At 41.9% G+C, this 12,419-nt stretch overlaps 1 protein-coding gene across 1 annotated transcript in view; it reads right to left on the reverse strand.

Annotated features, from left to right (window-relative positions):
- The window catches only part of PTK2 (protein tyrosine kinase 2), a 165,846-nt gene that overhangs the window by 13,534 nt on the left and 139,893 nt on the right, over positions 1-12,419 (reverse strand). Inside the window, exons 24-26 of the mRNA XM_082498859.1 lie at positions 11,432-11,569; positions 9,693-9,824; positions 103-165 (exon numbers count right to left, since the gene is read on the reverse strand). Of these exons, the coding sequence (XP_082354985.1) occupies positions 103-165; positions 9,693-9,824; positions 11,432-11,569 (333 nt within the window). The remainder of the gene's footprint in view (positions 1-102; positions 166-9,692; positions 9,825-11,431; positions 11,570-12,419) is intronic.

Below are 12,419 nucleotides of genomic sequence, written 5' to 3' on the forward strand. Positions count from 1 at the left end.
GAAAACTTGAAATCATCTCCCATAATCAAGACAGCGTACAACATGTCCGACCAGGAAACCGGAGAAAGAGGTGGGAGATGAAAAGATCCCACGCATACTTACTGGGCCCTGGAGACCTCCATCCTCTCGGTCGATGCTGCTTCTGGAGAGCCGCACATCGGGTTTCTGAAACAGAAATGAAAAATGTCAGTCCGTGCCCTGCTTACCGATTCACGCGGCACCAGGCTTAAAATCATTTTCAAGACAGGAAAATACTGTTAAAAATGTACACTGACAAATACAGATGTCATTTCATCCCGGTCTATACACCCCCGCTGCTGCGACTACGCGCTGCTGCCGCTGCAGCTCCGGCAGCTCCTGGCAGCCTTCTCCACTGCCGCTCACCCCCCCCCCCCCCCCGTCTCAGCGCACGTGTAAAAACGCTCGTTAGAAATATCGGTAGTACCGTTGCCCTAACACAACATTGGAAAACCTGCATTTTAATTTCCTCAAAGGCAGCAAAAGTTGTTTGTTTGTTTTTGTTTAAAAAAAAAAAAGTGTTTGCTTCCCAACAGCAGAATTTCAACCACGGGATGAGAAGCGCTGCGCATTAATTCCCGCTTCCTGCCTGCGGACGGCTTATATGTACTTGGCTCCCTCTCCGAGCCCGCAAATGGGGCCAATTACTGGAGCTCTTTAAACACTGCATTTGGATACAGAAAGCTAATAAAGACATCCAGACGCACTATTCTCCTGATACAAGCAACAAACAAATTTCTATTTTATATGCTTTGAGCGAGATGTAGGAACCCAGGGCTCGGTTGTTTTAAAAAGCAAAAATAAGACCACACCAATTTTTTTTTTTCACAGGGAAATCGGTCATTTTTCTCATCTCCCCAGCAAATCCAGGTACGTCCTATTCATTCTTCGAGGACAACATTAATTACGTGGAAAGACAAAGGAAGAGGGGGTGTGGAACAAAGGTTAACTCTGATCTGAAGACCGAAGTTCGGCGACCCGAGAGGGCTCTTCCAGTGCACTAATTCAGGCACATAAAACCAGAGAGGATTTATCTGACTCTTCAATTCACTCTCCTACAAGGCTGGATGAGGAGTTAATGAAAGTGGATAAAACGCGTATCTACAACGGTGTAAATACAATCTCCTTCCTACATCTGTATGTATATATACCTAAAACGGACACACACAGAATGAGAATGAAACTATTTTATTTAGAGCAATGTAGGCGTGTGAATATTGACTGTAACTAAAGTGACCCCTTGTTCTTTCAGGGTCAGTTTCGGGGGACAAATATATCCATTTCTTGTTTAAAGCTACTCCAGACCGCTTTCCTTCTTTTTTTCTAAAAGCGCTAAAGAACAATTCCAACTCCCATATCCTGCTATGTGACCCCAAAAAGCCAGCAGGGCAGAGGGAACTTGCAAAGATACACTAATATTGATCTTAATTATCATTAAAAATACTCCAATCCCGCTGGCAGTCTTGTCGGAAGGGCTTACACTTTGGATTTCCATTCAGGCTGCCGCAGACTGAGTGAGGCGCAGCCAGAGACAGTCGCTGCCTGAAAGAACTCGCAGATTAAAAATAGACAAATCATACGAGAGAGGGAAGTATTTAACCCCATCTTAAGCCTGAAGAACCGAAGCAGACACAAGCAAGAGGTTTCCCAATGTTTCTCCGGGAATGCGTGACAAATCTGATGATGAAAGCTACCCCTGATGAATCTCTAGTTTATTTCCTTAATTATGATGCAGGATTTTTTTCTGATTAAAGTCTCATTTGATATGGGTATGTTAAATACACCATTAGATATCTCAAGTAAGTAATGATTCTCATTATATTTTTAAGCTAAAGCAAATGTCCTTGTTTATTGTAAGCATATGACTGACTACATTTCCATTACACTCATGTTTGCAATTTGCCTTCGTTTCATGTTCATTTCTAGCCAGGGAAGTGCTTAAAGTCTTTGGAAATAGTCTAAGACTATTTTATCACAGGGGTCTTTAATGCTCTTTGCATTGTTAACAACGTATTACTCCGGAAATGAACCCTAAACCAGACTCCGAAGATCATGAAATATTGAGCAGTTTAAAAGATTCAGAATCACAAAAATACACACTACTCCAAATAACCTTTTTTCCCCCCAGTATTATAAGAAAAAAGTTAAATTAACAGACATAATATCCATCTCCTTCCCTCCTTGTCTTACTAACAAGGTCCTCCTCCCTTCCAGCATCTCAAACTCTCCAAATGCCCAATTGTACAATTTCACATCGCAGCAACAATTCCATCACCCACCTCACCACCAGCAGCAAACGCGCAGCGTATGAGCGGACTTCAGGACATCCCGTACGTGAGCAGTACACAACCACCTAGCTACAGTCTAAGAATCGTTTCACAGCAAGGTTGTAAATACACACAAAATATTACTAAAATGCGTATAATTAACTTGACAAACACTCGCTTCACCCATTGCCAACAAAGATACCGAGTGGTGTTGACTGCCCCCATGCAAGGGAAGCCATGGAAGGCAGCGGTGTTGCCCAGGCATCTCCAAGAACCTTCTTCCGAGAACGAAGACGCCACGTGCCAACAGGTAACGGCAAACCAGAGGGCCCAGGAGCAGTCTGTAGAGCCACACAACCCACCTGCATCTCGGCGACTTGCGTATTCACATCTTAGAAATAAGGACCGAAAATCTTTAGTGGTCCGTAAACTCAAACCCTTTCAACTACTCCAAACATTTTCTTCCTTCTGCCCCATCAAAATCTCGGATAGTAAGGAACACAAGAAACGACAGACAAATATTAAATGCAGACTTAGTCTTTGTAGCCCAACGACTAAGAAGAGGCCCAAACATATTTCTAGTTACTTGACTGTGTTCTAATAAATTCTAACCACTCCCATTTTAGTAAATGATACCCCGATTTATTCATTTGTGCAGCTGGGGAAATTTCAAAAACCCAAACTACTTTACAGTAAAGGTGATATCTAAGATCCAACGCCCATTGTATTTTCAAATATTACTTAGCAGCAATTCTTATTCTTCTACAGTGGCGAGAGCTTTAGTTTTAGCCCCCCGTGCTGGCTTTACTTAGCAATGCATTGCTGAATTTTTAAGGCTGAGATCCTTCAGATGTGTTTAACCCAACATTCTCTACGTCAAAAAGAAGCCTCACACCAAAACTGACCTATTCTGTACTTTACACACCATTTTACAGCTCCAAAGCAGACCTGTCCGTCCTTCCAGTCCCTGCTATAGCCCTACACCTCCACGGTCACCCATCCAAAAACCGCAGACACTCCCCCGGATGGCGTTCCCGCCCTGGCACTGGGCGCTCCATTAGATATGCAAAGCTTCTTGGCTGGATGGGGAACGATCCTTTCCGAGAGGCAGCTAAAGGGGCTGGAAACTGGGCGGTGGGTGCCGCGTTGCTCAGCGTGCGTTTCCGGAGAACTTTTCTGGCACCCGTTGGAACACGACTGTGTTGAGGGCGTATATACAACAGGGAGATGGGCGGGAGGGGGAAAAACCCTCAAGGCATCCACTTGGCTGAGAAGGCCCCGAGGTGAAGGTGGCCAGGCAGAGCGCGTATCTCGAAAGGTGCTGCTTAACGCCCTTGTGCAGTGTAAGACTATTTCAGAAAACGAAGCCTTTGGGAAAACCGGAGATTCGGGATTTCAGCTTTAGCTGAAAAAGTTATCGCTTGTGAGTGTATTTTTCAAGCCTCGAACCGAACGGCGATGGACTGCGATGACCAATCTTCGTTGAACGTGTTTCATGCTCCCGGTATGGTGGGGTTTCTCAAGCACACGAACCACAGTGCTCGGAATTTTTTTTTTTTTTGTGGAAGCACCAACTGTACCACACTAAAATGCAAGTTTAAGCAAAGCCTTTTCTACTGACTATTATATTCATTACAGACACATATTTAAGGGAGGAACTGTATGTTATTAAAATCTCACGTAAAATCAAAATCCTTCAAAAGTAAATGGATTTTTTTCTAATAAATAGTCTACTATCTGAAATCTCTGGAAACATCAAGAGGACTTTTCAGACAGGATGCATACATTGACAAACTGGAACATAATCTACTTTATTTCCAGTATTTCTGGTCACTCACTAATAAAAGAACATATAAGTCTTGGCATTCTCAGGACATGCCGAATTGTAGTGTCTTGGTGGGATTTTCTCAGGCTAAAAATTAAAATCTTATTTTAGCAACAGTTCACATCAATTACATTTGAATTGCAGTTCTCAGTGTCGAAATAGGACAAGACCACAACTATGTGGGAATTTCAGAATAAAACAAACCCAAACACGATAAGGAAACTATGTGAGTTATTTCTTCTTAACCTATCACAGGAAAGGACTATAAATTTCTTAGCACAACACTGCTCTGTCTGCTGAGGAGTTGCTGAAAGGCACGCACACATATATCTTTATTTTATATGATTAAAAACAATGCCAAACACAATCAATACAGCCACAAATGAAAGGTTCAAAACTGGAAACTAAATATAAATGAGGAGGAGGGTAATTAAACAGGCCCAAAGGAAGAAGAGCGTTCCGCAAAATGTTCGGACAGAGTTAGCGACGGTGCCGAAAGTTACCGCATAAAAATCATTAATTTCACTATACCGCTGAATATAAAAGGTCACCTTGAAAAGACACAGAATGACACAGTTTCTTTCCCACAACTCCTGCGAAGCAAACTAACTAGCTACCAGTTCAGGAGGCGCTCTCATGGCATCACCACCACCACTGGTTTCCTATCTGCAGTTACAGGCGATTCTCCTTTTGGGTCAAACTCCGTAACAAAATACAGAAGGTACACTCTCTCCTTGAACCAATTAAAAAAAATTAAATATCAGGATAGTTTCTGGCAGTTCCAAACTTCGGTCGAAACCCACAAATAAAAGTGTCCTCAGGGGGGCTTTAAAAATGATTTTAACTCGATGAATTATTTGATTTGCTTTTACATTAATTCAACACACAAGAAGTCAGGGCTGGAAGATTAACGTACACATACTGTGGCCCAAATGGAGTAATTTGACCCTTATGGGCTGTTTTTCTGTGTGCACAAACACTGTAAAGCAGAGCCAGCGCGCCGGACATCAGTGCACGTGTCGCAGCACGCGGGCCAGGCTGCAGGGCAACGCGCCAAACCTCCAGTGGCACCAGTACAGAGGCCACTCGCAGTCCTGGAGCGCTGCTTTTGGGGATGGAGGTTGTTCATTCGGCTTCTATATGCTATGCACTACGCACAAGTAAAATCTTGATTAATCTTGGTCAGTTTTAATTTTTGGGGTGGAAATACCCGTACGATGAAACAACTCAGGAGAAAGTGCAGAATGAGGACTTTATGAATTACTCGTGGTACTACTGCCTTGTGTGACTGAGATCCAAACATCACAGGATATAAATGAGCGAACACCTCAGTCCGCAAGACTGCAGCACCTAAAAAATCCCAACAGTAAGATTCCTTACACAGAAGACCAAACAGACACCCACTTGTTTGACGTAACGTGTTTGCCCCGCAGCCACTTCACCCCTCCGCCTGCATATGCCCTGGACAGAGACTGTCTTCTGCAGTTACCTGTATCACGCTTTAAGTGCAGTAATGCTTTGTCTTCGCTTCAGCTTCCTCAAAAATAATCCAGGTTATTTCTGTCCTCCTTCTTGGAGATGCTGATATCCAAAAGCCCTCTTATGAAGAGAGCACGAAAGCCCACCAGTTTAATCAGTGTCCATTAAAGCTACCGGAGCAGTGTGCAACAACCCCTCTCTATCGAGGGTGGGAGGGAGTATCAGACCTGAAAAAACAGTGCCGCCAAATCACTCAACGCCCCCCCAATTCTCTTCTCACCTCCCAATGGATATATTTGGCACAACTTCTTTACTCTTCAGTATTTACACAACAGAGTTATTTTCATCCGGGAGCTTCCCATGAAGACAGATCTGTTTGTTTTCTCTTTTTACAGCAGAATTTCAGAATTCTGGATTCTGTTACGGCTGCAGCTTGCAAACAAAATTTCTATCTCCTTTCAAGTATAGACTAGTCACGTGTTCTCAAAGAACCAGTTTCAGGCAAACTGCTTACACAGATAACACCCTCTCCGAAGACTGGCAAATTTCCATTCCAATGCCATTGCAATTTAATCCTTCATCTGAGGTGTCTCTTCCAGCAAACACAGCATCGGTGCTCTTTGTACGTGTATTAACATGCTTTGAGTCGTATTTTTTCCCTGTAGAAGTAGCAATAAATTTCAAGTCATGAGCAATTTAGCGTCACTCTGGGGAAACAAAAATTGTACTAACAGAAACCCCACGGAGGATTTTTCTTCTCGTTGCAGTGTCTCACATTAAATGATTTGCAGTTGCTCCCCTGTGAGCCCAATTCCCAACAGCAGAAGTGAGACATACTGTAGGAGTCTGAAGACTGTGTAAATAGAGCTGCTTTTCAAAGTAGCCGGTTTCAACCAAGAACACTATGCTTTATGGTTACATAAGTTAAAAATTAAAATCTGGCTCTACTCACGCTATTGTTCTCTGTGCTCAAAAGGGAAAATATTCTTAGGAAACCTGCCTATAGCAGGCAAGGGAGAGCCACACTTCAGCAACGACATCTTATCAAAATCTAAAGGTTAGTGGAGAAAGGTGCAAATGAGAGACATGACATCAACTTGGAGAAAATAAGTTGCTTCTCCTCCCAAAATCACCTGGAGTGAAATTAGGAAAGTCCCTTTCCCCAGGAGAAGAAACGTCACTTGACATTCACTGAAGGACATGGGCCAAGGCGTGTGTGCGTGTAATATATGGATTATTGTGTAGTGACAGCACGAGGGGTAACGGTTTCAAACTGAAAGAGGGCAGATTTAGAGTGGGTATTAGGAAGAAGTGATTTACTGTGAGGGTGGGGAGCCCCTGGCGCAGGTTGCCCAGAGAAGCTGTGGCTGCCCCATCCCTGGCGGTGTTCAAGGCCAGGTTGGACGGGGCTTGGAGCAACCTGGTGTGGTGGGAGGTGTCCCTGTCCATGGTGGGGGGTTGGAATGAGATGGTCCTTAAGGTCCCTTCCAACGCTAACCATTCTGTGATTTCTACGATGGACCTGCGTTTGGACTCTCATGTATGAACTGTGGATATCCTTCTGGAGATCTGCAAGGCCTCTAAGTACTTGTGACTCCCCGCAAGTGCCTTTACCATCTTGATTTCTTCACAGCTGAACCTAGAAGACCACATTCCTTTTCCAAGAAACACCCGTTTATAAACTGAAGATTCCTCTGACACACATCCTGCTATGGGTTCAAACATACCCTGTGGCTATCGTTAGCTTGTTTAGCTTTTGACACAGTATATTAATCTGTAACAGGCCATTCCCGTATAAACCCCAAAGGCTGTATAGTCAAAATGTTAGAGTGCTGCAAGAAAAAGAACTGAAGTCTCTCATGGATTCCAATTCCTCATTTTGGCCATTTAATTTCATGCTTACTTCCACGCAAGCTTTCTGTTTTTGTTTTTTTTTTTTTTCCTTTTTAACGTTTTAAGTGTTTACGTCAACCAAATCCAGCTCTGGCAAAGCTGCAGAGCTGTATGGCTGCTCACAAGTTCATCAGTGCTAGCTCTCCTTTGAGTAGGGGATGACAACAGAGATGGTGTCTCCTTGCAATAAAAACTAACACATCATGAAAACACAGTAATTCTTTTCCAAACATATGCTAAGACCGTATTGAGATCAAAAGAAAAATCAGCAACTTCCTCCTCAAGCAGCAATTTGGGGGATGATAACCATCCCAATGGTTCAATCACAAGAGAGTAACAACACTACAAATAATTATCATCTGTTCTGCAGAAAAAGCCAGAAAGTTCAGAAAGGTCAGAAAGTTTTCTGCAGAAAGTTCAGAAAGTTTTCTGCAGAAAGTTCCCACGCAATCTACTGCCACCTGAAATCACCATGCCTCATTCTCAGTAAGCGTATTAACTCCTCAAAATGTTCTTGACCATCTTGAAAGTTTTAACTGACAATGGGATCAATTTGACCTCCTGGCCTTGTGAAAGTCACGAGCAACTGGTGCCACTCAAGACTGGAAAAGCTAATGCCTAAATTAGGGAAGAAATTTTCCTTTCCCCTCCCTCTCTTCAGCTTGTAATAAATCGGACAAAGCAATCCGGGTACAGCGGTTTCTTTACGGTCATTCAATGACAAACCGCAAATTCCCAAGTGCACTTAACAAGGAAATCAGCCAAAAGCAAGCTTCAACATCCTTTAATCAAAAGTAACATCTTAACTCTGGCACAATCTGGATCTTGGCTAGAACATGTACTGGATGTGGAGGCATCTATCAGTAGCTCTCAAGAGCTAGGAGAGATTTATCCTACCTTGGTTGTCTTCACAGCCATCAGCTGTGCTGAACAGTTCTGAATACCACACATAACTAAACCCCTGAGAGACTAAGACAATTCAATTGGCAAGGAATAAGGTCTCGGTAACACCGTCTACATACAAGATCTGCTCTCCATTCCCGCCCACTGGCTTCCTGTAGAATAAAGCATAAATCCTTATTTTCAAGGAACTCAATGTCCTGGCTTCAGGATACCTAAAAGACTGTTTCAAGTTCTGCGAGACAATCACGACCAGCAGTTTTGGTGTCTAAAATAAAAATAATTCACCTGTACAACTTAGATTTTCCTGGAGAACAGCTCTAGACAGTGCAGAGAACTCTTACAGAAACCATAGACCATTATCATCATCTGCTTTAAACAGAGAGCCTATTTACTCAAACTTACCTCCCGTAACAAACCTATGGCACCTGCATTTACATAGGCACGTTTTGTAACTACATATAACGTAAAAGGTTTCTGAATGGAAACATTCCTCAAAATATGCTTCTTAAGACCAAACATGCGATGGATGCTTGTGACAACCCGTACCACACCATGGCAAATTTTCCACCTCCCACGTGAGGCTCACGCACCCACAGGCTCCCCAGCACGAGCCTGTACAGAGTAATATGCTACCACCGTCTTCTGCTCCATCTGTAGCCATCAGTTTCAAGTAAGAGTATTTTTAACATAGAACTTGAATTTTGACAGCCGGGAAGCCAGAGTTGAACTAAAAACCATACACCAGTGGCACTGACAACAAGAAAACATGGAACTGCAGAGAAACAGCAATAAAAGATCCCATTACCAATGCATCTCTTCTTTCGCCTCCTGATGATGTTCAAAGCTTCTTCCTCACCTCACAGCGATCTCTTAAATTATTCCTTCCCACTAACGTGTCTCATTATTGCTCCAGTGCAAGACTGCTAACAACTCTTACTCCAGTCAGGGTTGTTAGATGACTGATGGTTATCCCTTTTTTAGGGGCAGAGCATGCACAGGTCTATCTCCTTAAGAACAAACAGACAATCTCCGGATTGGCACAGAACTATACAGTTACACCCACAACTTCTCACACACGAAAGGTCAACTGAATAAAGTGAGACTGACAAAAAGACTCAGCTGCTCAAGGTATTTATAATACAGGACTCACTTAATAGCTGAACACTTAATTTAAAAACTTCTTCCAAAACTACATTTTGGTAGTGACTCCTACTCTCTCATTTCACAGAAGTGATCAGTTTTAGCAAGCTGCAATAAAAAAAGAAAAATCATAATGAATTAAGAAGCACTATGAAACAAAGCATTACCAGGAACCGTTCCTCTTTTTCAAGCCAGCGCTGATCTTCTTCCATCTCCTGTTGTTGTCGTATCAATCTCTCCTCCATGAGATGTGTGGGTAGAACCTGGCCAATTCCTCGTATGTCCAAAGTGCCCGAATCCTCCAAAACAAAGGAAGTTTATTCAGTCTCACAACTTAAAATTTGTATAAACAGCTGCAAAAACTTATAGATTATAAAAGAACAGATTTTTAAAAGCCCAAATGCACAACAGCAGTCAAGCAGAGTTCCTTCAACTCCTTATAAACTGAAGCAGACCATCAGAAGAAACTCTTTCCAACTACAGACATTTTATCTGCCTTGCTCCTACTCACTGGAACCAAAAAGATTTGAAAAATTCTCTTCTGTTTTTCAGTAACATTGTCACATTATATATTGCACTTCATTTAAGTTGGATAACAAAACCAGATTTATTAATTTTGCTTTCTTGGTCTTGAGCAATAATCTAACTATTCAGTTGTTAAAAGCTGCAAAATACATTTTTTACTCCAATATGCTTTTCAATTTTAGGTGACGCTTGCAAAGCACATCCCAAAAACATTTTATTGATTTTTTTCAGTAAGTTTTTACGCATGACTTAAGCTTACAATACTGAACATACCATATCGCAACGCTGTCTGGAAATCATTAGCAAGCAGTGTATATATTAGTACTTTTAAAGAAGCCAAGGGGAGTTTGGTAACAAACTTCGTTGACATTGTTTTTAGGTAAGCAACTTTGCAAGACTGTAACTTATTATTACAAACACTCGCAAAGCGTTCACATGCTTCCACCAACACTTTATTCAAGCACAAAGTAGTCAGACCAAGTTGTTTCTACAGTCAATAATCCCCAGGGATACTGAACTACGTGGGACTACAACCCTCAACTACGTACAGTGTGAACAACAACAGCACGGCAGTGAGCTGCAACAGCAGAAGATATGGCCAAATCAACCAAGAGTAAGCAGAGGAAATCGAAGACTTTGACACTTATCTGCTCGCCTGTATTTACCGGGTAAGCCTCAGTCATCAGTAAAATGTTTATCAGAGGCACAGGGAATAGAGCCATTGGTTAGAGAGGAAACAGATTTAAGACAGAAGCTGCACAAAGTGAATAAAATGGAATGAAAAAAGTATAAAATATTGGAAGAGAATAGAAAAAAAAAAAAAAAGATGAAAGGTTAAAGGGGTAATTAATTTGATGTTCCTTGCAGCAGCTTTGGGCAATCATGACAGGCTGAAAAGCACCTAACAGGAATACAACTCAAGAAGTTTTGCAGACCATTTCACCTTCTGTTCTGGATAAGCTACGGAGAAGCCTCAGATACTTTCGCTATGCTGGGTATCTCCCATGAGAGGTATTTTTAAACAGTAATGATATAACATATTTTTACATGAATGCTCCCATCTCTATTAACAGCAATAAGTTTCAGTACAGCCTTCTTTTAACAAATGCAAAATATTTGCAATCCCTCACGTAGTTAAGATAAGTAGTAATAACTTCAAGAATTTGTGTAAAGAGTACACTTTGTGCCCAACCTTACACAGGAGGATTTGTTTCAAAAAGAGGAGAATTCAGTCATGACTCCCATCCCACTGCGGTAAGGCAATTTAAAAAATATCAGAGAAACGCTTAGTTTTCCTACAATAATCTCCAGATGTACCTAAATAAAAAAAAAGTGTATTTCCTGTACAGAGTGCAACAACAGATGTGTCAGTTCATGGTACCTCCATGTTTGGTTGCCACACCGGTATTTCCTGAGGCCGATGGTTCCAGGAATCTGCTTGATCCAAGAGAGAAGCCTGCCCAGGATAAATGCTGCCTGCTATGGCTGGTATCCCATGAGAACCGGGGTAGCCGGACACCTTTAGGGTGTAATAAATAAATAATTAAATAAATTAAAAAAACAAAAGCAAAAAACAACAGAATTATATTAGTAAGACCTATGCTACCCCATGATTAATAGCTCCTTGCCCACCAAGGAGGCAAATATGACTCAATTCGAGCAGTCACTGAGAGGAAGGAGGGGAAGCAACATCAGAAGATGGAAGCCAAGGCAAAATACATCACAAAACCTCTTTTTCAAGTCTTTGAGGATGCTTATCATCACATCACTATTTGAGGATAACTATAACTACACAGAAATACAACTGCAGCTTTTAAGGCTAACTAGAACTATTTGAGGATGCCTATTAAAACAGCGGCATTAGAAAGCACGTTTCAACCTTTGCAGTCAAGTCCTCTGATGGAATGGGCAGATCAAAGTCCTCTGACGAACAAAAATAAATCTCTTGATACATTTGTAAGAGCTACACCCGCAGAGCTCATACTCAAGTTAATAGGAGCCTGCACACATCACCCTACAGAGCCATATAAAACCGTACCCCCTAGTGTATGTTACAAGCTTAAGCCTTGAGTGACAGCATGTAATTAGTGTGATTAGCTGTACAGCCTGAGAATGTCTCCACAGGAAAATCAAAAGTCGTTTTAATGAGTGTGAAGTACTCATTAAAACAACGAAAATGTCCCCCTCTCCATGGAAAAAAAAAAATAAAATCTCGGAGACTGCTGTATACGGCTGCAGCTTTGAACAAACCCAAGAATGTTTCAAGTACTTTTACGATAAACTTTTGTTTTAAATTTCTTCAGCAGTGTTAGGAAGAAAAGCAAAACCTGTGAGTATACGATGTGGTAGATCTAACGGCAGCTCTCAGC

This window comes from Vanellus vanellus (genome assembly GCF_965231255.1).
Source record: "Vanellus vanellus genome assembly, chromosome: 2".
Taxonomy (NCBI): domain Eukaryota; kingdom Metazoa; phylum Chordata; class Aves; order Charadriiformes; family Charadriidae; genus Vanellus; species Vanellus vanellus.